The sequence below is a fragment of the Terrapene carolina genome, unplaced genomic scaffold (genome assembly GCF_002925995.2).
Source record: "Terrapene carolina triunguis isolate 2854851 unplaced genomic scaffold, T_m_triunguis-2.0 Scaffold192, whole genome shotgun sequence".
In the NCBI taxonomy this organism is placed as follows: domain Eukaryota; kingdom Metazoa; phylum Chordata; order Testudines; family Emydidae; genus Terrapene; species Terrapene triunguis.
Genome location: NW_020664543.1, coordinates 18,837,775 through 18,864,135, shown reverse-complemented (window position 1 = coordinate 18,864,135; position 26,361 = coordinate 18,837,775). Strand labels below are relative to the sequence as shown.

At 40.1% G+C, this 26,361-nt stretch overlaps 1 protein-coding gene across 1 annotated transcript in view; it reads left to right on the top strand.

Annotated features, from left to right (window-relative positions):
• The window catches only part of OGFOD3 (2-oxoglutarate and iron dependent oxygenase domain containing 3), a 90,871-nt gene that overhangs the window by 18,112 nt on the left and 46,398 nt on the right, over positions 1–26,361 (top strand). The window contains exons 5-7 of the mRNA XM_024217590.3: positions 13,569–13,633; positions 14,256–14,312; positions 22,053–22,206. Coding sequence (XP_024073358.1) covers positions 13,569–13,633; positions 14,256–14,312; positions 22,053–22,206 — 276 coding nt within the window. The remainder of the gene's footprint in view (positions 1–13,568; positions 13,634–14,255; positions 14,313–22,052; positions 22,207–26,361) is intronic.

Genomic DNA, 26,361 nt, shown 5'->3' with positions numbered 1-26,361 from the left:
CTGAACATTAAATAAAGATGCTAAAACAAGGAAGTCAGGGACTCCGTGTAGGTATGAGTTATCATCCTAAATTTTTCCAGATTATATTTGAACTTGATTGAGAGATATTGTGGAGTCAGTAGCTCCTTTGTTTTATCATCATCCCACGAAATATGTTGCTTTCCTTGGTACTAAGTTTAGGTAGAAATAGAAATGGTATTTGGATTGTCTTTCGGAAGAAGGCAGCCTTCACTTCAACTGTAGATCTAGTTTTATATTGTGCCCAAGATCCCACACCTGGAATTATTTCCTAGTTCCTTCTTTGTCCCTTTTTGTAAAAAAAAATTTTAATTAGGTGAAAGGAAGACCGCTCTGAAAATAATTCATAGAACAGTAGATGATGGGCCATCCCACTGAACCTCTTGCATTTTACATAAGTATTCCCACTTATGCTATAGTAACAACACTTAGCATTTATATAGCAGGTTACATGTTCAAAGCACTGTACAATCATCCTCACTGCACCACATTTTGAGGCAGTATTTTATTATTGAGTCTGGAGGGAACAGAACATTGAGTACATTATCAATGAATGCCAACTCTGCTCGTGTAAAGCTAGTCATTCTTTCATTACTGTATCAGCTATCGTGTTGTGGATCTGTATTTTGTGTTGATGTAACAGTTGAATTGGGCACAGTTTTGAATAGCGTTAGGCACATATATTCCCTTTGAATTGGCTAAGGGAGCATTAATTGGATTACTGATTTATCTGAGGACAAGGGTACTCTTCTCAGCATGAAGGATAATTGCAGTATGTGAAATCATATCATCTTGATTGGCACCTATTAGAGAAACTGTTTGGCTGTGGGCTGCTTCAGCTCAAATTACGTTGAATGCTGGGGGTGGCTCTTGCTTTTCAACAGATTGGTAACAGATTGCTTCACTTGAAGGAAGCAAGTGGAAATGTCCCTTATCCAAGTGCTGCTAGCTTTAGTGAATGGTTTGCAAAGAATTGCATTAAGTTGGTGCCCACAGTGTCCTGCCATAGAGTGATTTTATTCCTAACCTCTGGGGTTCTCAGAGTCCTCAGCCCCCATCTTCCTTTGGGCTTTGGGTTTGGGTTTTCTGGTCTCCTGACTGCAGGCCTGATCCTAGGACATATGATCCTCGCACTGGTCCCTTAACCCAGAGAGCTCCACTGAAATGCAATCTTATTTATTTTCACCACAGACTTATTTTTTTTCCCAGTGGACTGAGATTTTGGGTCATCTGCGTTCATGATGCTTGCTGAAGCTTTACTCCATCCTCTTTCATGTCAGTAGAGGGGAGGCCTTTGGACACAAGTTCTTTAACTCTCACTTTCTCTTATGCATTTTTTCTTCTACTGTTGCCCTGTCTTTTTTTGCTCCATCTCACTTAATGCTTGTGCTTGCATTTCCCACACCATTAGCCAAAAAGCTCTCAGCTGTTAGGCCAGATTATGATGTGTTGTGTCTGATGTTGGTGATGTCGAGACAAAAGTGTCTTGTCTCATTAGAGCCTTTCATCCTCCCCTCTTTTCCTGATGGTTTAGAGACTGCTTTACATTTTATTTCATCTACTGTTCTTTCCGCCTACCAAAAAAACTGCACGCAAGTTGGACTGGATTTGAATTAGCCTGCTTCTTAAATTTTCTTAGGGCTTATAAGGTGTGTTGGATGACTCTCTGTCCAGTTGCACATATTTTTCTTTGGATAGTTGTTAACTTTCAAATCTTTCATATAAACCCTTTTCCTCCCTTTTAATTTTTTTAGACCTCTTTTTAGCCAAACTGATCTCTCCACAGTTTGCAATTGTCCTGATTTGAGTTGCTTCATATTAAGATGTAGACTCTATTCCAGCTCTCTTAACTTTCTATACCCTTTCATTGTTTTTTCACAGCTAGACACACCGGATATTGCCTGCCATGCCTTTTAGTTTAGGAGTCACTGAGGTTCAGGGTATTTTTTTGGCTGGACACGATATCATGACATAATGTACTCAAAGAATTGGTGTTCTCTGGGCTGTCAGTTTCTCCTCCCTGTTATCCTTTTCCCTTCTGTTGACGAATTTTAAGTGTAAGACACTATTTTCTCCTTGACTTTTCCACCCTCACATGTTAGGAAATTCCCAGCAAACTTCTGAATTGCTGAAGTCACCAAGTTATGGTGCTAAGCTTTTTCTCCTGTCTCTCTCAGCAATGATTCATGGATAAATATTCATAGATTTTAAGGCTGGCAGGGACAATTACGATCATTTTGCCTGACCTCCTGCACGACACAGACCAGAGAACCTCACCCACTTATGTGCTGCTTCTGAAACATGATTAATTTCTCTACAGACTGATTCTCAAATAGCTATGCTCATCATTCTTTTATTTTATTGTCATTCTCGTTGGCATGATTGCCACTTGCCTTCGTTTAGTTTTTAGTTGCTTCTCTACAAAGACAGTGACCTTTGCTTTTCTATGCCTCCCTTACACTGTGTTCCTACTTGTGTTTAATGTTCCAGTTGTGATTCATTCCTTCATGGCTCTGTAATTACTGTTCTCATGACTTCTCTCCAACGTAAATTAAACTCATCCCGTTGATTACTGGTGCTATTGGCATTTGTGCAGAGATACCAGAGAGCAGTCTCTTTTCCTCCTCCGATAGTCGCCTCTCTGTTACTTCTTGTTTAGCACAAAACCCACAGGGTCAGCTGTTCAGATCCCCTTTTTGCAGGGAAAACTGTATCTCTTGATCACAGAAAGAGGTAACAAGTGCACACACATTCCCCAGCTCGGGGTTTCTTGCCTGGTTGAATAACAGCTTTCTCACATGCAGTATCTCCCATCCTGTTCCTGGTTCATGGTCCTGGAGTATCTGTATACTGAGTTGCTGTTAGCTCTTTATTTCCCAGGGAGGGGGCAGGTCCTCTGCACCCTATAACACTTCTTTTCCCCCATTTCTTATCCCTTACATTGCCTGCAGGTCACAAATTGGTTCTTCCCGTATATTAAGCATCTTACTACCCCTTTGTAAGTAGCTGCCACATCTCTTTTGGCAATGTGCATCTTCCACTTCGCTTGATGTCCCTCCCAGTTATTTCCTGCTGTTGCCTGGATTATTCCTTCCCCTTGTCGATTAGAGGGAATTGTCTGGATTCTTTCACTGCTGGCTCACTGCCGTTTCCCTGGCTCATCTGCTCAAGCAGACTCCACCAGCCCTTTTTCTAGCTCTGAAAGCTGAACTGATCACCTGTGAGGTGCTTCTCAATTCTCTGCCTTGCATGGTGACAGGTTTCAGAGTGGTAGCCATGCTAGTCTGTATCAGCAAAAACAACGAGGAGTCCTTGTGCTTTTCACTTCATGCATCTGATGAAGTGGGTTTTAGCCCACTAAATTTGTTAGTCTCTAAGGTGCCACAAGGACTCCTCGTTTTTTCTTAATTCTTTGTAAGCGCTAAAATTGGCTCTCCTTGATACCTGCCTGCCTACAGCTTTCGCGGCCCGTCTTGGCCTTTCTGCTAACTTGCGTCCCTGACCAAAGGTCTCACACAACAAAGTGCTGTTAGTACAGTTTCTAAGATTCCTCCAAGGAACCGTTTGAACCTTATTTCTTTCCTTTGGCAGGAATTAAAGCCCAGCCATAGCAGTTAGGATATGAGTCATCTTATAAAGCTTGCAGAATTGTAGCAGGATTAAAGGAACAAAGCAAGATTTTCATGACATGAAGACAATTTCTTTTTCCCAGTTAAAAGCTAATGGAAATTGCATGTGACACAATGTTAAGATGGGGATATCCATGTGGGCTTTTTCTTCAATTGTCATTGTTCCATGCATTTTTGAAGTGCCTGTTGCTTGAGTATCTGAGTATTTAGAAATGTTTTGGATGTTGAGGCATCACATGTTTCCAATTTTAAACTTTAGGCAGAAGCTAGGATAAGAAAGGCAGCTAATCCATAGCTCTGCAGCAGATCTTATAACCCAACCAAGCAGAAGGACAATGTTGAAAGGGTTCTAAACTACAGATTTATTGTATTTAGTTATCTTTTGGTTTTTGAAACATACCCATTAGCAGTGCCCATTCCGTGCTCCAGTATTTAAACCAACACAAGAATCAGCTAAATTGGTAAGATTACCACCCCCACGTATAATTATAATTCACGCCCATGTATAATTATAATTATAATATCTAATTAGCAAGAAGCATTAAATCTGTATCCAATGCAAATGTGCATCAGATACCATGGCAAAATATTGGTTTAACTATGGTAACCTGTGATCTCTGGAATCTGACTGGGAACTTCCACATGAGTTAGACTTCGTGTGCATTGAACCTAATGAACCTAATCTGCAAAAGGCCTAGGCAGCACAGTGGATGAACACTTCATCTCTTGCACCTCTTCTTTCAAGATTCAAATTGAGGTGGAGGTTGAAATATGGAATTTGTTTTGAGAACTGAGCACGACTACATACAGTTGGGCCTGGTCGTGTCTGGTTCTGCTCAGAAAGAGTTGGCGATTGTAGAACTGACATTACTTTTCACACACAAACATAGGAGTGTTGATGTGGAGGCGATACGGAAAATCAGGCAGGTCCTGAGCAATACCAACCTCTTCACCTAAAATCAGGAGTCTGGTTTGTTTTATTTTTCCTCTTGGGCAGCTTGTGCCCATGCAGCTTCCCTTCAGATAACCACTTTTAAATAACCATTTATCAAAGGGGGAAAAATGGTTTGTGTGTGTGGGGAGAAAGCTGAGTTGCTGAGGCAGAGGACAAATATTTATTTGTTGACATCTGTTTAGCAGACAGTGTTCAAAGCAAGGGTCAGATGTCCCTTTTGTCACTGCTTTAAAGGGAGGAGTGAGTTCCTTTTGTCATCAGTTGCTGAGCACCTGCAAATCCCAGTTCAATGTTGTCTCCCCAATAGGAGGATGATAGACAAAGAAACCACTAACAAGGCTTGGGGATGTGACGATGTCTAAATTTGTGCTTCATTCTTTTAAGGGAAGTCCAGAATCTTTCTAGCAGGAATTCTGTGCAATGGCATAAGGGAAATTGTTCTATTATAATCACTCTTAAAAGGTGGGTGGAAAGTGTTAGCAGTCGTTCTGCCATCTCTGTACAAGCTTTATCAAGGCTTTCATGCTGGGCGTGTTGAGCTGAAGTGAGGTGTGACGTATCTGGATCAGAGCGCTGAGATTTGTTTGGGTGTAGTGTTGCCATAGTCTTCCTCCAAGCTAACTTCCCAAGTGTAGAAAATGGTACTGAAAGGCCAATAAGCACCTAATGTTCTCAGATGGCTTTATGCGAAAATAGCTGTGATTCAGCTTTTTTTCAGGACAGCAGTTTAACAAAAAGAAGCCCTGTGTATATGTATAATTGAGCCCTTATACACCTCTGGCATTCAGTCTCTTTTCCCTCTCTAAGGCAGTGCTGAGGGCTATTCATTCCCTTCCCTGCTTCTTTTCAGTCTCCTCCATCTGCCTTTCCAGGCTTCATATTGCAGCCATTATCTTCCCAGCTATGGATATCTTTCATTTTTTTGGGAGCCCATCCGCTGCCTTTTCATTAGCGGGACTGATTGTTTTGGATCCCCTGCATTGCTGCAAGCCCATGCTGCTTCAGGAAGCAAGAGGAAAATTGATATTTTGAATGAATGCTCAAGGTAAATTGAAGTTGGGAAGCAAAGGAGTTTTTTAAATTAAACCTACTTATTCAACTACGTGTCCTGCCATTCCTGGTTATAAAATTTCCTGATCTTGTCTATAAAAAAGCTTACAACCGTTACAGAGCTTCTGTAGCAACTCCACAGTTATGGCTGTAACTTAGATTGTTGCACAGAAGTTGAGGTCTTCAATAAGACTATTACACTGAGGTTTGAGTAAAGCTTATTGCAGGAGCTCTCCTTGGCTGACTTTTGATGTAGGATGACTTGTCTACATTAGTCCTCTAAATGCTTTTGGGGGGCTACAAGGGTGGAGGGGTCTGCACACTCCATGCCGTGTCCATTTTAATAGCTTGATAATGTATGCACTTTAAGAGACTGACGAAAACACATGGATGGATGGGGGAAGAGGGATATTTCCTCATTGTGGGGGCTGAAGCAGAATCCATTGGGATTCCCCTATTTCAACCCCGAGCATTCAAAGACTCCTGGTTGCAGCAACGCTTTCTGGCTAAGAGGCTGCATGTGGCTACTAGCAATGTCCTTGCCAAGCACGGTCCCGGAGGAATGGTGAGTGAGTGATGCAAAACCTTGCCATGAGGCTGGAGGTGAGCCTGCACCTGCATTGTTAGCTTAGACTGGTCAGCAGTCTTGTGTATCCATATCCTGTGCTGCCACTAGATAGCCCGGTCATCTAGATATGGCATCTTTGTACTTCAAATCACATGTAATGATAAAAATGTGGACTCTTGCCTAATGAAGAAGGGCCATCAGAGCACTAGAACACATCCTGCTGGAAAGATGGAGTTTGCATTGTGTATGGACAGGTCACCTAGTGGTATGACCATAGAAGCATAGAATATTAGTGTTGGAAGGGACCTCAGGAGGTCATCTCGTCCAACCCCCTGACAGATTTTTACCCCAGTTCCCTAAATGGCCCCTCAAGGATTGAACTCACAACCCTGGGTTTAGCAGGCCAATGCTCAAACCGCTGAGCTATCCCTCCCTCGAAAACCATCATTGCCTGTGACCTATCCGAACAACTTGAGTGGTCACAGGTCTTGTCAAACAGGTAGCAAAGAGACCATGTATGTATCTCTTTGAGAAGGGCAGGATTCCATGTACACATCAAAGGATGTCCTCTCATTTAACTATCTCTTGCTAGTTGGACCCCTGCCTACACTGAAAATTACATTAGTTGAGTCAGTTTTTAAATCAGGTTCAGTTAAATGTATTCTGATTTAAAAGTAAATCTTGATTTTAAAATTGCCAATGGAGAGTCCACAATGATCCTTGATAAGTTGTTCCAATGGTTAATTATCCTCACTATTAACAAATTTAAATCTTATTTCCGGTTCGATTTTTGTCTAGCTTTAGCTCCCAGCCATTGGATAGTGTAATATCTTTCTCTGCTAGACTGAAGAGTCCATTATCAAATATTTTATTCCCCATATACATATAGACTGTTCAAGTCATCCTTTAAACTTCTCTTTAAGCTTAAATAGATCAAGCTCTTTGAGCCTAGTATTATGAGGCATGTTTTTTAATCCTTTAATCATTCTTGTGGCTCTTTGCTGAACCCTCTCCAATTTATTAACATCCTTCTTGAATTGTGGGCACCAGAACTGGACACATTATTCCAGCACTGGTTACACCAGTATCAAATATAGAGGTAAAATAACCTCTCTACTGCTACTCGAGATTTCCTGGTTTATGAATCCTATGATTACATTAGCCCTCTTGGCCACAGCATCACACTGGTAACTTATGTTCAGCTGATTATCCACCATGACTTGCAAATCTTTTTCAGTCACTGCTTCCCAGGATAGAGTCCCCCATCTAGTAAGTATGTCCTACATTCTTCGTTCTTAGACGTGTACATTTATATTTAGTCATATTAAAACGCACATTGTTTACTTGCGCCTGTTTTACCAAGCGACCTAGATCACGCTGCATCAGTGACTTGTCCTCTTCAGTATTTACCACTCCCTCAATTTTTATGTCATCTGCAACCATTATCAATGATGAATTTGTTTTCTTCCAGGTCATTGATAAAAATACTAAATAGTGTAGGGCCAAGAACCGATCCCTGCCAGGACCCCACTAGAAACATAGCCATTAAATGGTGATTCCTTACTTATAATTACATTTTGAGACTTATCAGTTAGTCAGCTTTTAATCCATTTAATGTGTGCCATGTTAATTTTATATCATTCTATTTTTTAATCAAAATGTCATGTGGTTCCAAGTCAGGTACCTTTCAGAAGTCTCAATAAATGACGTCACCATTAATATTTATCAACCAAACTTGTAGTCTCAAACAAAAAAGTAGATCCTGTCAAACTAATTTGATGCTATTTTGTATAAACCCATGTTGAATGGCATTAATTATGTTACTCTTTTTTAATTCTTTATTAATCGAGTACCATGTCAGCCGCCCCATTACCTTGTCTGGGATGCATGTCAAACTGACAGGCCTGTAATTATCTGGGTCATCCCATTTACCCTTTTAAAATATTGACACAACATTGGCTTTCTTTCAGTCTTCTGGAACTTTCCCGGTGCTCCAAGACTTCTTGAAAATCAACATTAATGGTCCGGTGAGCGCCTCAGCTACCTCTTTTAAAACTCTTGGATGCAAGTTATCTGGACCTGCTGATTTAAAAATGTCTAACTTTAGAAGCTGTTGTTTAACATTTTCCTGAGATACTAGTGGAATGGCAACAGTTGATGAGACTGCATCATCTGTTTTGAGTTTCTGATGGTTTGACTCAGACTGAGGAAATAGATTGAATTTTCAGGATTGGGGAGAAAAATTGTAGTTACCTTCTAGGTCTTTATTTTTAATAACTAAAATGTTAGAAATTCAATAGTTACCATTAGCTCTAGTAGGATTTAGCTTTTTGGCTTCACATCAATAACTGCTGTCTTAAATAGACTTTCTCTATTTAATTTTACAATATTATCAATGCGAGTAAGGCGCAGAAGATGCTTCTGGGAAATAAAATTTGCTGTTGTTTTGAGGGGAGGGAAAAGAAAAGGTTTAACTGAAGAAAAGGTATGGAGAGGATAGATGCCAATGCTTCTCTATCTAGGTACTTATGGCCCATATCACTGATATCTGAGTGCCTTACAAACATTAATGAATTCATATTCTCAATGCCACTGTGAGTAAGAGGAGGTATCTCCGTTTTTCAAATGAGAGTTTGAGGCACAGAGAAACTGACTTGCCCAAGATCGTGCAAGAAGTCTGTGGCAAGACCAGGTTTGAACTTGGCTCCCTTGGCCCCTCCCCCATTTCCCCCCCTCTCACAGAGCCCCAGTGCGCCGCGCCGCCAGCGCTCTGGGCAGCTCTGCAGCTCCTGCCACTTTGAGCGGCATGGTAAGGAGGTGGGGCTGTGAGCTCCAGCGGGCCGCGGCATCCTTACACGCTGCCCTGAGCAGCATGGTAAGGGGGCCGGGCTGGGGCTGGGAGGAGGTGTTGGATAAGGGGCAGGGAGCGGTTGGAGGGGGCGGAGGTTCTGGGGGGGCAGTCAGGGAATGGGGAACAGGGGGTTGGGTAGGTGTGAGTTCAGGGGGTCTGTCAGGGTGGTGGTGGATGGGGTCAGGGGACAGGGAGCAGGGCGAGTTGGGTAGGGATTGGGATCCTGGGGGGCAGTTAGGGTGAGGGGGTCTCGGGAGGGGGTGGTCAGGGGATAAGGAGCGGGGGGGGGGGGGGTTGATGATTCCCTTGGTCCAGGCACTATAGAAGGTAGCCATAAGTTTGCGCTCCAAGGATCCCCTTGCAAGCCCTAGCGTAGTGGGAGGCAGGGGGCAGCGCTGCAGACATTTTGGGGCAGGACTATGGCTCATGGGACAGCTCAGGAAGGCTGTCATAACCTAGACATCCGATGAAGTGCTTATGCTCAAATAAATTTGTTAGTCTCTAAGGTGCCACAAGTACTCCTGTTCTTTTTACGGATACAGACTAACACGGCTGCTACTCTGAAACCATAACCTAGACAGGCCCCCAGGTCTGTCTAAGGGCTTGTCTTCACTACCCGCCTGGATCGGCGGGTAGAAATCGATCTCTCGTGGATAGAATTATCGCGTCTCGTCGGGACACGACAATCGATCCCTGAATCGACGCGCGTACTCCACCAGCCCACGTAGGAGTAAGCGCTGTCGACGGGGGAGCCGCGGCGGTCGATTTGCCGCCGTCCTCACAGCGGGGTAAGTCGGATCGGATCCGTCGAATTCAGCTACGCTATTCACGTAGCTGAATTTGCGTATCTTAAATCGATCCCCACCCTAGTGTAGACCTAGCCTAAGTTGCCCGGAGGACAGCCCAGGATTGGAAGCATGCAAAGACGGCTAAAAGCCAATTTAGTCCCCTCTTTCCCTATGGGCAGCAAATTCTGTGCTGTGCCTCTTAGAGAGACAGCACAGAATTTCACCCAGAGTAAATATAAAGAGTTCTGAGAACCCCTGCTGAAAACAGCTTCTCTATGAAAATGCAAAGCGGTTTTTTGTGTGTGTGATTTCCTTGATGCCCTGGTATGTGTCATGCTTTTGTCATTCTAAGTTTAGTTATGTGTATAAGGGGGTCTCAGGAGGGGGTGGTCAGGGGACAAGCAGCGGGGGGGAGGGTTGATGGGTTGGGGGTTCTGAGGGGGGCAGGTAGGGGTCGGATGGGGGGGACAGGCTGTTTTGGGAGGCACAGCCTTCCCTACCCGGCCGGCCCCCGATACAATTTTGCAACCCCGATGATGTGGCCCTCGGGCCAAAAAGTTTGCCCACCCCGGTCTAGTTTATTATTTTATTAACAGGGTTGCCCTTGCCTCATTCGTTATGTTGATATGCACATGTGAGTCAAATGTCATCACTGCCAAAGTTCGTCCTGTTGAGAGAGAGAGAGAGAGAGAGAGAGAGACAACATCTTGTTTCTTGTGTTAATTAATCGAAGTCCCACTTGCCTCGTTCGTGCACTTGCTCAACTGTTTTCAATACAATTCAACACGACCAGTCATGGTTGGTCTGTTTGTTTCTAGGAAATTGCGTGTGATATTTTGGTGTGTAATACTAACTGGACTGTTATTCAAAGATTAAAGTTTTCTATTCAATATTATTTACCCTTCATAATGAAATGCCAGAAAAGCATTAGTGATTGGTTTTCCAATAAAATGACAAAATCATTAGTCAATATTTCTAGTAGTGAAAATAATGATTTAAATACTGAAAACACTGATGACAATAATTTTGGTAATGAAAATACCTTAAATGTTGAATCATCTGAAAACGTGTCCACACTGGAAGAGGATTTACATGATTGTGAAAATTTAGTACGCGATTGTTGGACTTCCGAGCAGGCACACTATTTTTTAAAGAAATATAATGGCTTGATAATTGAAGGCAAAAAACCTGGCTGTTCCCACTGTGCAAAGATGTCACATTTGGGGGTCCTTGGAGGAAAATCTTTACACACTTCTTCGGAATGGCAAAAGTGTACTATTAAAGCATCTGGAACTGATAAAAAAGTTCAGCAAGCTTCATTAAGAAAAAAAATGAAGGAACATTTCGAATCAAGCTCTCATTTGAGAGTTATAAATATTTTAAATGAATCTAAAAAAGAACCTCTCACTACAGTGATTGATAAACTTACTGAAAAAAATATTGCAATAACCAGCAAAATTTTAAACATGGTTTACAGCTTAGTAAAAAGAAACTGACCAATGTCAGATATGGAGGATGAAGTAGAGCTACAAATTAAAAATGAAACTGATTTAGGGAACTGCCTACATTCTCGATTTTCGGCCATCAGAATTGTAGAACATATTGCTGAATTAATAAGAAAACAAATTTTTAGTAAAATCATCGAAAACAATTCAAAGATTTGTATTATTGATGAAGCTTCTAAATTTCAAGTAAAACTGTGCTTGTAATTCTTATAAAATATGAATTACAAGATTCTTCACCAACAATTTTTCTCGATTTAGTGGAATTAGAATCAACAAAAGCAGAAAATATTTATAATGCTTTGAGAAATACGTTAACTGATACAGGATTTGACACAGAATATTTAAAGAAAAATTTAATCGGATTTTGTTCTGATGGCGTGAGCACCATGCTTGAACAGAAATCTGGAGTTGCTACAAGACTGATTCAAGATTTTCCAAACATTATAATTTGGCATTGTTTGAATCATCGGCTACAACTGACTTTAGATGATGCTGTAAATGATATCAATGAAATAAGCCATTTCAAGATTTTTTTGGACAAGATTTATGCAATTTTTCATCAGTCAAATAAAAGTCAGTTTGAACTTAAACAAGTTTCTGAAGTACTATATATAGAAATCATCACAATAGGCCGTGTTTTTGGTCCACGATGGGCTTCTTGTAGCCTTACAGCTGTCAAAGCGGTCTGGAGAGCTTATCCAGCTCTTTATATTTACTTTTCCAAAAATAAGAAATTTTCTGACATGGAAAAAAGATTGAAAAACAAAGAATTTTTAAAAGACTTGGCATTAATGATTGACATTTTGGATGAACTTGCATTATTATCAAATGCACTGCAAGCGAGACAATTGAGTTTAACAAAGGCAGATAAGCTAATCAAACGAACGATTGATTTTTTTCATACAGTTAAAAGATAGTTTTGGTATACACGAAAATAAAATTAGTGAAATGATAGAAAGTGATGCTTTCAAGTGCATAGAGTTTGAAGATAATGTAAGGTTTAAATCACTGCCACGAGACAAAGTAATAGTGTATTATTGAAAAAATGAAGGCAAGATTATTAAATGAAAATCACATTAAAAATAAAGAAGATCATTTAGGTCATTCTCGTAATACACCTAAAATAGTTGAATTATTCAATGTTATGGATCCCACTTCATGGAATATTGAAGAAGTCAAGTTACCTTGGAAATCAGGAGAAGAAAGTGCATGAATTAAATAAATTCATAAAACTTCTAGTCGATTTAAATGATTTTCGTGACTGTGTAGAGAATAACATTCAATCAAAAAATCTTCCTGATCCAGAAACAGTAAGGAAAGCTAAGCAAATTATGAACACAATTGCAATTAGTTCTGCAGAAGCAGAAAGAGCTTTTTCATTGATGAATATTATTTGTAGTGATAAAAGGGCGAATTTAACAATTAAACATATCTCAAGCTTTATGACCATCAATTTGTTGGGAAAACCACTAAGTTCCTGGAACCCAATACCATATGTTAAATCATGGATGAGAAGTCATCGATCCGCATTAGATACCAGAGTTCGTGTATCCAACATCAAAGATTATGGAGAAGATCAAGAAGCCATTTGGAAATTACTACCTAATTAATAAATAATGTACTTAAATATTCTTTAAAATGTTTTGTTGTTGCATTGTATATCTCAACATGAATATATTACACTTTTCATTTTTAATAACTTAAGTAGTTCACATGTAATATTTTAAAATACAAGAATAATAGGCATTTCATTCTTAAATATTATCGTTTGCTTATTCATACATCTCTTCTTTATATTTTCTTCTTTTCAAGTGTATTTTAAATTCGTGTAATAAAGCAATACTTTGTTTCTATTGTAATAAACATGTAAAAATGTTTTTTTTTTTTTTTTTTTTTTTTTAGTTTGACTCTCAATGCATTGCCGCCACTTATGGAGAAAGGTACAAAAAATACATACTGTGGCACATCCCTTAAATCAGAACTTTTTCTAGGGAACCGGTTGTTTAGATTTTGGCAGCTCATCACTGGCTGTTAACATTGTATATATGACTGTTGGGGAACAAATAATTCTGTTTGAAGAGTGAGGGAAACAGCATTCAATTAGGGTAGTTTGTTAGAAAGATGATTTAAAATAGTGGCATAAGCTTTTCCATGCTTATCAGTTTGTTTTTTTTCCACCCTTTTACTTCTGTCTCCTTTCCCAGGCTTCAATCTTGGATTTGCATTCTGGAGCTCTTTCAGTGGGGAAGCATTTTGTTAATCTGTACAGGTAAAGTGGGACAATGATTTACTCTCTCTCCTTTAGCCTCCTACAGCTTGGGTGTTCTACCTTCTCACAGTGCATAAGGACTCATGTATTAGGGATTTGATAGATTGTCAGTAGTTTCTTGGACCCTGTAAAAGCTTGTGTGGCACTAAATCTGACATAATTGTTATTGAACTGGGCTCTTAGGAAGCTATTAGTAATTTCAGTTGTAAGATTTACCTTTGTGTAATACTGGATAACAAATGACTTTTGTGCAGTTAAAAGTCCATAGCTATATCAATAGTAGAAGAAACACAGGGTTTTGCACCAACCTTTTAAAAGTGGGAAATCCACATTCTTATTTTAAGGGATATTTTCTTTGCCTCGTAAATCCTATCAATATTTATTGAGTTTGGGTCCGTTTTTATTTTAGTAACATCTTAGAACAACACTTTGGGAGCTGGGCATCTCTTTAATCATCAAATTCAAACAGTGGGAAGGTTTGTGGGGCTTTTGTATCAAGTTTAATTTATTGATTATTTGTGGAAAAGATGAAGCATAGATGGGAGGTGAGAAAATGCAGATTGGTAATGTCAAACAATCGGGTTCATAATCCCTCTTCTTAGACTCTCTCTTGTTTTTGTAGATACTTTGGGGATAAAATTCAAGAAGTCTTTACAGAAGAGGATTTCCAGTTATACCGGTAAAGTCATTCAGTAATTGGAGAATGAACCAAAAATATAACTTCATTTTTTTTCTGAGTTGCCCCTTTGAGATGCCATGTTAACAGAATGTTCTCAATCCCACAAGATTTCCTACCTCTCCCATGCTAACACTGAAAAACTCCTGTCCCAGATAGGCCCATCCAGCTGATCTACTAATGCAACCAGAAAGGAAGGTGCTCTACCTGAATCCAGAGGCTGGAGAGACAGCACTAAGGCACATTGATGGAGGTCTAATGCATTTTAGTTCTAGGCCCTGTCTCGTGAGTGTTTTAGGATATATATTGTAATAAAAACTGAAGGGAATCCTGTCCTGTTGTATTGTTTGGGACAGAGCTTCAAATAATGATGATGAGAGGGTAGGTCAAGACATTAAAATAGTTAAAGGGGAAAAGGCTCTTGAGTGTTCTGGTTGTCTGGCTAGAAAAGTAACACTCTTTTTTACAGGGCCAGAATATGGATCATAGAATCATAGAATATCAGGGTTGGGAGGTCATCTAGTCCAAGCCCCTGCTCAGAGCAGGACTAATCCCCAGTTAGATTTTTGCCCCAATCTCTAAATGGCCCCCTCAAGGATTGAACTCACAACCCTGGGTTTAGTAGGCCAATGCTCAAACCACTGAACTATCTCTCCCCTCAAATGGAATATTGCTGTAATGGAACATGCCGTGTGGTGGTGGTGTTTAATCTTTTATACAGCTTGACTCACTGACCTGACGTGCACAGCATGTTTTAATAAGTTTCCTATCTCTGAAGACATGTATAGCCAACATTTAGGAACAAGCCTTATTACTTCTTTGCTGAATGGACATAGTAAATAAATTCTGATTTTCATGGAATTTTGTGTAACTTTAGATCTTGACATGAACTGCAAAGCAGACTTGGTTTGAAAATTTTGTATTCCAAATTTATTTAATTTTATCTTGTAACTCTCAGTATATGGAAGAATATGAGCTCCCTCTAGTGGCTAAAGTATTATTGTTAAGTAGAGCTGGATTAATTTTTTTTTTCCTCAGGTGAAACTTTTTTGCAAAAAAATGCAGATTTGGATCGACTGTAGCACTTTGCAAATTTGTTGTGGGTTCACCAAATTGTTACATCGAATAAATGAAAAATTGCCCCAAAAACATTTAGTTTTGACATTTTTAAAATGAAACATTTTCAGTTTTTGAATTCGCAATGACTTCATTTAAAAATTTCATTGTTTTATTTAAAAAAAAAATTCACCTAAAAAAATACTTGAAATGGAAACGAAATGTTTTATTTTGGGTTGAACAAAACATTGTGTTTGACTCAAGACAAACTTTAAAAAATATATATATTTCACTGTCTGTATGGGAAAAAAAGTCAATTATTTGTACAGCTCTGTAATTAAGTTCCTATGGATGCTGATCAAAGTTTGTTGTGCCTTGTGAATGAATTGTCTGTTGGAGTTGGATTGGAGTTGTATTACTCTGGTAGTTTTGTCTGGTTTAACTTGACCACTTTAAATGGCTAATCTTTGTCTAACTTGGCCTTTCTAGATACCATCATCTTATAGATGAGCTATGATGTTTTTATACATGAAAACTATTTTAGATTTTATCTAATCCTATCTATCTATATACCCCCCAACCCCTGTCACCATATTAGTAGAATTTAGAAATAACCATAATTCTCTCTTGTTCCTTCCCAGCCTGTAGAAATAACCTGATTAATTTATGGGGTTTCTTTTTATGTATTTCCCTATTCCAAACAAACCGGAATTTATAAGAATTGTATAAGTACTTCACATTTCTGCCCCTCCCACTTGGGGATTAAAGCAGCAGCTAGTGATTATGGACTCCTTAGTCGGTATAGAGAATGTTTCAACCTGCCAGAGACAAGTCACAAACAAAAATCATTAAATGCTTTTGTTCCTCTTTAACCATGACTCCAGTAGCATATATCTTTAATGGATTGTTGTATGCTATCTTGAGGAGCATTTATCTTTATTACTTCCATTTACCTGTCCAGGTCTGTTTAAAAATACACTCTGGAGAGCACTAACTAAATAAAATGCACATCTGAGTGTTACTGATGACAACAATAACAAACAAGAGCGGACATTCTGAGCCAGAAGGCTGGTTTCTAAATTAGCTGTGTCAAAATAGCTGCTGCTTCGGAATGAATTATAATTTCTGTGCCCTCATGCTTTATCCTCTAGCTCCCAAGATAGTAATTCTTCTTGTTTGACCCTTTGTCTGTATCTTTATCCAGAATGGAGACCTTGGAATATGCATCCTTGGTTTAAAAGCTGCTCCCTGTCTGTGGCATTAGAAGAAAATTACACCATCAAGGCTTGTGTGTTTTAAAAACTTGTCAGAGTGTAGATGTGCAAAGAATTGAGTGATAGCCAAAGAGTATTTATTACCTTGCCCATTGTCATGTCTTAGCTCCAGCCCTTGTGAGAGTCCAAACAGCAAAGAGATGAAAAATCTTCATGTCAGCTATTTTTATTTCCCTCTTCCAGCATTCAGTTCGATGGGAAGAGGCCTTCTGTACATACTTCTCCATGATGCCAGTGCTGTAGGCTCCAAACTTAGGAAGGGGGTTAATTTGAAGTCTTTTTTTCTTAGACTCTAGCCTCGCTATTGGTTTTTCCCATTTCTCTTCCGACAAAGTATTATGCCCCATTGTTCCTCTAATTTAGTACAGAGTAGATTTCACTACCCCCTTTCCTGCAACTGTGCCACAACGCTTTTCTTCCCTAAGTTTGTCCTGTTCTTCCCTAAATTTGTCATATGTATTTCAGCATCATCCATGACTCGTTATGTGAAAGTACACAGAGTTGCTGTCAACAGAATTTATGGAGAGCTTTATACTTTTCTTTCTACTATTGACTTGGTTTCACGCTCATCTGTGCTAGCAAAGCTATTTCCATTGTGTCCGATCAAAGTGGGAATACATCCTGAGCAATTGCAATGATGAAATAGGGGCAAGATATACAATGATTTTCATTTTGGAAAATTCAAGGAGTTGTTTGCATGGACAAGAGTTTTTTAAATAGAGCTGCAATATAGTGTGGTTGTAGATAGAAAAGGCTCTCTAGAGTCTCAAAGGATTTTATAGATAACATGAATAGAAACTACCTGGAATGGCAGCAAGGGGAACAGGAGCAAAAGATTTTAGTATGGGTTTGATACATGTTGCAAAGTCTGAAGGCCAGGTTTGAGGCCTGAGAAGTTGATTGTATTGGAAAGATTTTAGGCTAAGCAGAATGATTTTAAAACCAGTGTATAAAGTAGATTGATTAAAGTGATGTGCTAGCTTCTGGGTAAATTACTTTAATTTCCTTTGTTTGCGTAATGTATATCCAGAGAAGTGGCATTTGTATGACTCTAGAGAACATCTCCATCCATAAAAGGGGATATCTCAGATTCATGACACTTGGGTAGACAATTGATTCCAGCACACAAAAAGTTAATTTACTATCACAAAGTGAGAGAGTGACTAGAAGATTGTTTTCGTGGGAAGAAGATCATAATGTTGCTGTCCTGTAACTGCATATTTACCAACCTGCTGTGGATAGATGATGGAGGCTTCCTGAATGTAGTGTATATGTAGGGGACGAGGGGAGACCTGGGGCTGTTTAAAGCACTCAGCAAAACATGCTGCCTGCTCTGCATAAATGTCCTGTCCTAGGATATCAGCCCCATAGATGGATTCTTTTGTCCACCAGTATTACGTACAAAGTGAGATCTCCATCATATTTACTTGTCTTTAATATAGTGATGCAGGGCATTCAAATCATATAAAATAAACATGCAGCCTGTTGCCTTTTTTTCCTTAACTGATCCTTAACTTCAATGGGTGTTGGATCAGACCCTAAAAAATAACTTGTACTTCCCACTGTCCATACAGCTGAATCTGAGAGGGAGGCTAGAATAGACTGGGAGATTGTGTCCTGTTCCCACTGTGAGACTTATTTACTATTTTGTTCATGACTTTGCAGCCCCCTATATTTTTCAACTTTTATTATAATAAATTTAACCCTTCTGCTCATTCTGCTATGCCTGTAACTTAAATGATGAGTGTCCTTTACCTGTAATGCTGGTCTCGTGTATGTGTGTGGTGGTGGGGAAATGAGGTGGTGCTATAGACCTAGTCTCTGACACACCACTATATCTCTTTGAAGTCAGATGTGTGAAGCAATAATATAAACAAAATAAATGGCAAATTAAGCTGCTACATGTGGTTCATCTTGATGCAGAGCATGAATGGGACTTCCTTTAGGTAGAAATACATTGATTTCCTGTACAAGGAGCTTTAATAGGCTTGTTTATTAACTGATACTTCTATGTAACTCTCGGTGTTAATAAGCAACAGAACAACTGTGAAATCAGTTAATATAATTCTGGTAATTTTATTAATTTACTTTGTTAAATTTCATTTTTCTATCCATATCATGGGAAATCAGCTGCTAGATGCTCTGTTTATAACCCTCTGCAGATTAACAAAAAAAAAAAAGCGCTGCTTTTTTTTTCTGACCACATTTACTTTTCTTCATTTAAAGCTTTTTATTATAACACTCCTTCTGAGATCTGTTTAGCAGATTTATATCCCTTAAGCATTTTAAACTAAATTTTCCAGGTTTGAGGATAATTGCTAGACAATTATTAAAACACAGATCATCTTTTGTTGGGCCAGTTTTTTGTCTGTCTTGGAGAAATCTAAGCCCATGAATCCTTGGACCTGATGCCCACTCAGTGAGGCAGTTAGTGTTTCATGCACATTTAATAAATCTGCGTAAAGACTATTTTCACATATTCAATGAAAATAGTCACTGCAGATGGTCCTGATTTTTTAAAAAAGAATGAGTTGATTGCTTTAATTTTTTTTCAGAATAACACAAGCTACTATAGCCAGACAATGGCTCACAAAGACATGAAACTAGTGATGCAAATTCTGCATTAACTTGAACTCCAGAATTTGGCCCTATTTGTTATCTTTGGGAGGGAAGGGGAAGAAGACTTGTTCAAGATGAGCTAGAAAATTTGGGATGGTTTTGATAAACAGGAAGCAGATTTCTGTTTCTTGAAGGATGTGCTGTTTTTTTTTTACTCAGCAGCAAATTAAGCTTAGGAAAAGGAAATCAACTTTTATAGTAACCTTTGGCAGACCTGAACCAGTTACTTTTTCTTGCCGTTCTTGTAAATGAAGAGGATCTGAGCAGAACTTTATTTCCCCCTTCCCATTTTACAAATCATACAGTCTTGTCTTGTCCTAAGTCATTATATTGGGGAGTGAAGCTTTAAGGCAGCTTATAAGGACTAGAGAATGCGCTTCAATAGTAAGGTTTTAAAAAGGAAAAGGCATCAGACTAAGAGGGAAATCAGTGTTGCTTTTAAGGTTCTCTGAGGGCATAAATGTTATATACTTTATAAATATTTGGCATTTAAAACAAGATGCCTGGGGACACTAAGAAGGATGGTTCGGTGGTTAGGGCACTGGGCGAGGATGTTGGAGATGTGGATTCAATTCTCTGCTCTGCAATGGACTTCCTGTGTGACCTTGGGCAAGTCACTTAGCCTCAATGTGCCTCAGTTTCCCATCTGTACAGTAAGGCTAATAATGCTTCCTTGGCTCACAGGGCAGTTGGGATGATAAATATCTTTAAAAGATTGTGAAACTCTTTGAGATCTATAGATGAAAAGTGCTCTCTGTGAAATAGGCATTCTTCATTATGGTAATAAATATTTGTGATTTAAACCAGCGTAAAGAAGGATGGCCTGAAAATGAAGTGATGATGTGTTCTTACCCTTTAGGGACAAGCACTTCAGCATAGATATATTGTAGCTGTCAGCTGGGTCGGGCCCACCAGCATCAAACCCAGGGGATAGATTGTTTTTTCTTTGCCTTTGTGGCTGCTACCCCTCCCCTTGTTGTTAATCATTCTAGTGATGATTTCTACAAAGCATTAGCGCTCTCAATTCACGGTGAAGCAAAATGCACGTTGACAATGTTCAGTTCCTTGTAGGATTGGGCTCCTACTGAATCTCTGCTTGGTCACGAGAACAGAGGGACAACATGGCCTGTTGGGCCTCAATTCAACAAAGTACTTACACATCCCTATTCAGCTTATTCATGCTTCATGGTGAGCATGTGCTTAAGTGCTTTGCTGAATTGGGACTATAAAGTGTGATGTGTGAGCAATATGCAGTGGTGTTAGAAACATTCCTCCAAGACAGGAAGATGGATTCAAAGACCCAATACTGTATATCTCTTTGATTTTCCATTTCTCTGACCTCAGTCTTGTCAACTCTCACGGTACTTAATGTTTTTCTTGAAGCCCTAGCTCCTGGAGTCATGTGAGATTACATGAGAATCTCACCTTTCATTTAAAAAAAAAAAAATCTGACCCTTATGGTTGTGGAAAGAATCTGGAAAGTGTGACTCCTAAAGGCTCCAAAATCAGAAGGCAAATAAAAAGTACCCCAAATGTATTATTTTGTAAAATCTCACGATTTGGCAGGATAAGAGGGCTGATTCAGGAGTTTTGAATGCATGGGGTTGGCAGTCCTGTGATAAGCCCTTGCCCCACAAACCTGACTCAAAGCTGGTAGCTCTGACTTTCAGCCTTGCTACTCTTGTGACGATCTCTATTTAAAACCTCTAGAAAAGTATTTGAGAGCATTTCTTGAAATCTCTCTGAAGTCTAGTACTTCATATTGGAGAAACTTTTAATAATGGGTATAAGCTACAAAAATTGTGATGCAGGTCCACGGGGAAGCTTTACAAGTGTGATTACTTCAAATGAAACCTTTTTCAATGTGCCTTTTTTTTTTTAATCTGCACTTGAAAAGCAAGAACAAGGAGAATAATGGAAGAGTTTAAAATATTTGTTTAAAACTGAAAGAAAACAAAACAATGTTAAGATTAAAACTTGGTCTTCCCATCTCAACACTTAGTTTCCTTTGTTATGCTTGTCTTAGAAATGTCTCTCTCAAGATACAAGTTTTTGAAGATACAGATTTCTTACCTGATCGCCTGCTGCAGATTAAAGGGATATCTGTCAAATATTTTCTGTTTCAGTTTTTAATTTTATATTATTTATTAAGCCTATAGGTGTATGTGGCATTTTACAAAAAGATTGGGGCCACAGAATTTGCCCCAAGGAACTTAAAATCTAGAGCCTTGTTTCTGTCTGTCTCCCTCTCTTGCAATTTTATTAATTTTTTGGTTTTATTGGGTTGGCTTGGGAGAATGGTTCATTGTTGGAGAGACGAGAAAGAAATAGGTTGGGAGGAGGAATGTGGAGAATGAAAGAGCAGCTGCATGATATAACTAGCTTTTAATTTTTGTTCATTCTTCTATTTGTTATGCCCTCTTAGAAGCCTGTAAGCAAAATGCCAAACTTTATACATAGAAAGAAAGAAAACAAAAAATATTGCTTTTTAGCTTCTGAGAATAAAAAGAAAGGAAAGCGATTAGAGATGGTGGATTCTTATACCTCTGATCCAGGTTTGTTAAGACAAAGGGAGAAAAAAATCCAAACTCCCTGAAATATATTTACAGAGGTAAATCTGATGAAGAAATTTAGGCTGGGAAGAGCAGTGACAGTGGACAATCAATAAACCATAGGAGCAGATAGTGAAAGAAACAGTAGAACTATAATGTCACTCTGGTTTAAATTGGGACCTGTGCCATAGTGCTGTGTCATACCTTGTGTCTAAGGCGCTGTGTCATGTTCTTCTTTGCAGTGATGTAAGGCGGAGAATTCAGCAAACAATAGCTCAGGCATTTGGTATCAGCTCTTCTTCCATGTATCTGACCAAGCCAACCTTCTTCTCAAGAATAAACAGCACAGAGGCCAAGACAACGCATGATGAGTACTGGCACCCGCACATTGACAAGGTAAGTGGCAGGTTCAGAGAGCCAGAATGTGTTTCCTTTTGGGATTAAATCACTTTGGAGACTGAGTACCCAAGTGTACCAGACCATAACAATTGCAGTTGGGAGATGTTTGTAGGCTGGTGATATAAAATCAGGGATTCCGATGACTGAGCAGTCCTATCAAACATGTTTCTGATTTGCACAATATGAAAAATAAAAATGTCTGATTGTTATGTTCTGCAGAGGGACTACCCCATCTAAGATACTCAATAACACTTCTGAATGTTAAACAAAGCAGAAAAGTTTGTCATCTGCTCATCGCTGAGATCTGTTTTTTAAAATTAGGGGTGGATTTTGACAAGTGCTTTAATAGATGGACTGATTAATCACTCACCCACCTCCCAAGTAGTGTTTTAACTACAACCTTGTAGCACTCATGCACATAAACTGGAAAAGAAAAAACTTCCTTGAGCCAAAAACAGCTTTATTTTGAGGGTGTGAGAGAAGCAGAGAGATGGTGTTTCATCTATCTATGGTCTGTCTTGGAAAGCCCAATATGAGGATGTTGAGTGGCAAACAGAATTCTTTCTGCTTCTAACATCCACAAAGCTCCAGGTAAGAGTTTTGATGCAAGCAGTCTTTTCTGAGTCAGTCAGTGTACTTGTGCTATGGGATATATTGTATGATGGTAAACGTTAGTGCTGTGCAGGAACCAGAATTTTCATCCCACAGAACGTTTTTCATTTCTGAAAAATTTTCATTCTGGATCCGAATGAAAAGTCAGATATGTAACATTTTCTTTGGGATGAACATTTTCAAAACAATCTGTTTCAGAAGAACTGAAAAGGGATTTTTTGAAAATTTCTGGTCCAGCCTCTCCAGCTAAGTGTCAGCTTGCCAAACAAAGTGCTGGGGAGTCCCAGCTCTGGGAGAGCTCACTAGATGGGCTGCTGAAGACCCTGCAGCCCAGGGACTCCTGACATCCTGGCAGCTTGTGAAGGAGCCCTGGGGAGTCTGGGCTGGCAGGAAACCAAGCAGGGTTGGTTAGCTGGCCTGCCTGTCTGGTCTCTTTGAAAGTTTAATGGAATCAACACATTCCTGTGGAACATTTCAGTTTTGTCAAAGTAGCATTTTCCTGATGGAAAACTCTTTTTCGGAAAACTTTCAGACATCTCTCGTAATCACTGTTTCAGGCCCTAGGATGGAAAATGATTTTGGCACCCCCTGTGCAGACTGGCTGAGCAAAAGCCTCTCCTTGTCCTCGGCTGTTGATTTGACACCCCAAGAAGTTGGTTGAAGGTCAGCCCTGGTTTCAGAGGTGTGATGAACACTCAGTCTCTTAAAGCACTTATCAATATGTACAGATAATTTAAATACTTAGACATCAGTGCAGTGGCACAGGAACAGTTTTTGGAGTGAGGGTGCTGAGCTGCACCTCTTACCCCTGTCTGCATGGGGGGGGGGAATGCGGACACGGGTAAGGCAGTGGAGGCTGGGGCCACAGCTAGGTGCGGAGCCTGGGGTGTGGGGCCGGCAGCCGGCACCCTGGTCCAAGTGGCCAGGATCCTGGGGCTGGCGGCCGGGCGGGACCCCGAGCTGGCAGCTGGGACCCTGGGACCAGCAGCGGAGCCCCCGGGCGCAGGGCCGGTGGCTGAGCGGGACCTTGGGCTGGCGGCTGAGTGGGACCCGGGGCTGGCGGCAGAGCCCCCAGGCAGCAGCGGGGCCAGCGGCCGGGACCCAGGACCTCAGGGGTGCGGGGCTGGTGGCCAGGATGCTGGGCGCAAAACCTGGGGGTGCTGCAGCAACCCCTGCACGCCTACTTCCCGCGCGTATGCATCAGTGATGTGCAAGGTTTATTTTATTGCATGTTCTGTGGAGGAGACTTGACTTTTTCATGATCTGATTTTGGTAATTATGGAAGGTTTTTTGAGTGATTTTGTAAACATAGCAGGGGTCTTTTATCTCTGAGATCATAGCTTATGTCCTTTGTGAAGTTCTCAGTGGATTGAACTGAGTGAATCTTGGTTTTGAGTTTAGTTACATACATTGTATCCAAGAGGATCTATGTAAATAAGCAGAACTCAAAGTACTGGTGAGAAAGCCATATAGCTAAATAAATTGGGAGTTCAGCAGAGATTTAAAAACTGGAATTGCTCCAGAATCATGGCCCACCCAAGCCAAGAACCACCAGATCTAAGATGTACAGCCAGCCAAAAGCTTATCAGTGCCTCACTGTCAATAGGTAAAAGTTATTAGTAGGCCGGCTTCCAAGGGCATGACTTGGACATCCTTGATTAGAAGTCACAAAGAAATATTTATTACCAGGAAAAATACTTGATATTAAAAGGACCAAGTTGCATGGAATAATAATTAATAAATACTTAGCTCTTATGTTTTGTCCATGTTTCTGACAGCATCAGTCAAAGCTGTGGTAGTCACCTTTTGATTTGCTGAACTTCTACGAACTGATGCTCTCTCATTAACAAAGTGCTCATTCTGCTTTACTGAACTTCAGTTTAAATTAGGGCAGTGATGCAAGATCAAGTGTAGAGCTATTGATAAAGCAATGATAATCCACACCAGCGTTCTGAATATTGTTGGTTAAAGGGGTACTGTAAATACAGAGTAACATAGATGGGGAGGATTTATGCAGTGCAGATTACCCAAACTGATACTAATAAGAACTGTACCTAGAATGAAAATAGTGCTGACGTGGCTTCTGGCAGTTCCATCACATGCTCCAGTCTGTCACAGGGGACACCATCATAGCAAAGATCCCAGTTCCATGAAATACAATGGCATCATATGTTTTCACTCTCTCTCCTTGTTAGTTTATTCTCAAAAGTACTGTTGCATCTTCACCATTCCATAGCAACTTTAGGTTACTACAAATCTGTAATAAACAGAAGAAAAAAGTGTCTGTGTAATGCCAGAAAGAAGAATTACTCAAAAATGGTAACTAGTTTGAGGATTGCACCATGCTTTGTCAGTTTTTGAAGAGGTAACTGGAGGTGGTTTGAATGAGAAAATACATCATGTATTTATGCTGCTGCTCTGCACAGTGAAACTTTGTCAACAAAGAATTTGAGAAGCTGTGTAATAAGTGAACATGTAATAGGAATACACTACCCCAGGTCAATGTTTTATTTGGAGATACTATATCTATTTAACAATGACTTTTGCTTAAAACTAATGAAGGTAATTTGGGCTGCTACAATCTATTAATGTCTCGGCCAATTCACCAATTTTTGGAGACCATTTTTTAGGCTGTTTTTCAGAACAGAGGTCAGCTAGAGTTCACATCCTCTGCAGCTCATCTTTCCCTCTGCCTCAGGGATTATGGCCCTGTTTACAATTTAAATGACCCCAAAAAAGCCTCTGCTTTTTTTCTGAACCTGGATTATGTCAAGTGAAATTGATGATGTTCACACTTGTTCTTAACTAAGGTGTGGCGGAGAAATACTGTTGAATTTTCCCCACCTTGTAAAATAAATGTCATCCTTTTTATGGTCATCTTCTCTTAGGCAGTTTTTCTTCAGTCGGTCATACCCTTCCACCCGAGGGCTGGAGAACCCCAGCAACTCCCAACTCAAGTGTTGCATTAGAAGGCAAACCTCTATCATGACTACTATGATTGATTAATACTTTTAAAATACAAATATAATTCCACAGCCAATGAACTTGTAAAGTACCAATAGGAAGGCTTTCATAGATCTTGGTAGGAGTACTCGGGATGGGGGAATAGTAATATGAACAATTACTTTGTTCAAATGATTATGGGTAAAGTTTACATTTCCTAGTGGAGCTGGTGATGTTCTATTTGTTTCCTGGATGTATGCTCATCACCAGCAAGAACACATTACCTGGGTGTATCTCACTTAAATAATTACCATGTGTGGCGGACTATGTACCCCAGCGCCCCTTTGTGGCAGGGGTAGGATGGAGTGCCGGCGCCTCACCACTCTCAAGTCCTAATGTCCGCCTCTCTGTGGGCGGTCAGAACCTGCCTCTTGGCCTTTCTCCCTACTATCACCCCTATCTGGCGCGGTAGTGTGACCTAGCAGTCGGAGTCTATATAACCCCCCTTAAGAGCAGGGTAGCGCAGCCCAGCGGCCAGAGTCCATGTAAACCCCCTTACGAGCGGGGTAGCCTGGCCCAGCGGCCAGAGTCCATATA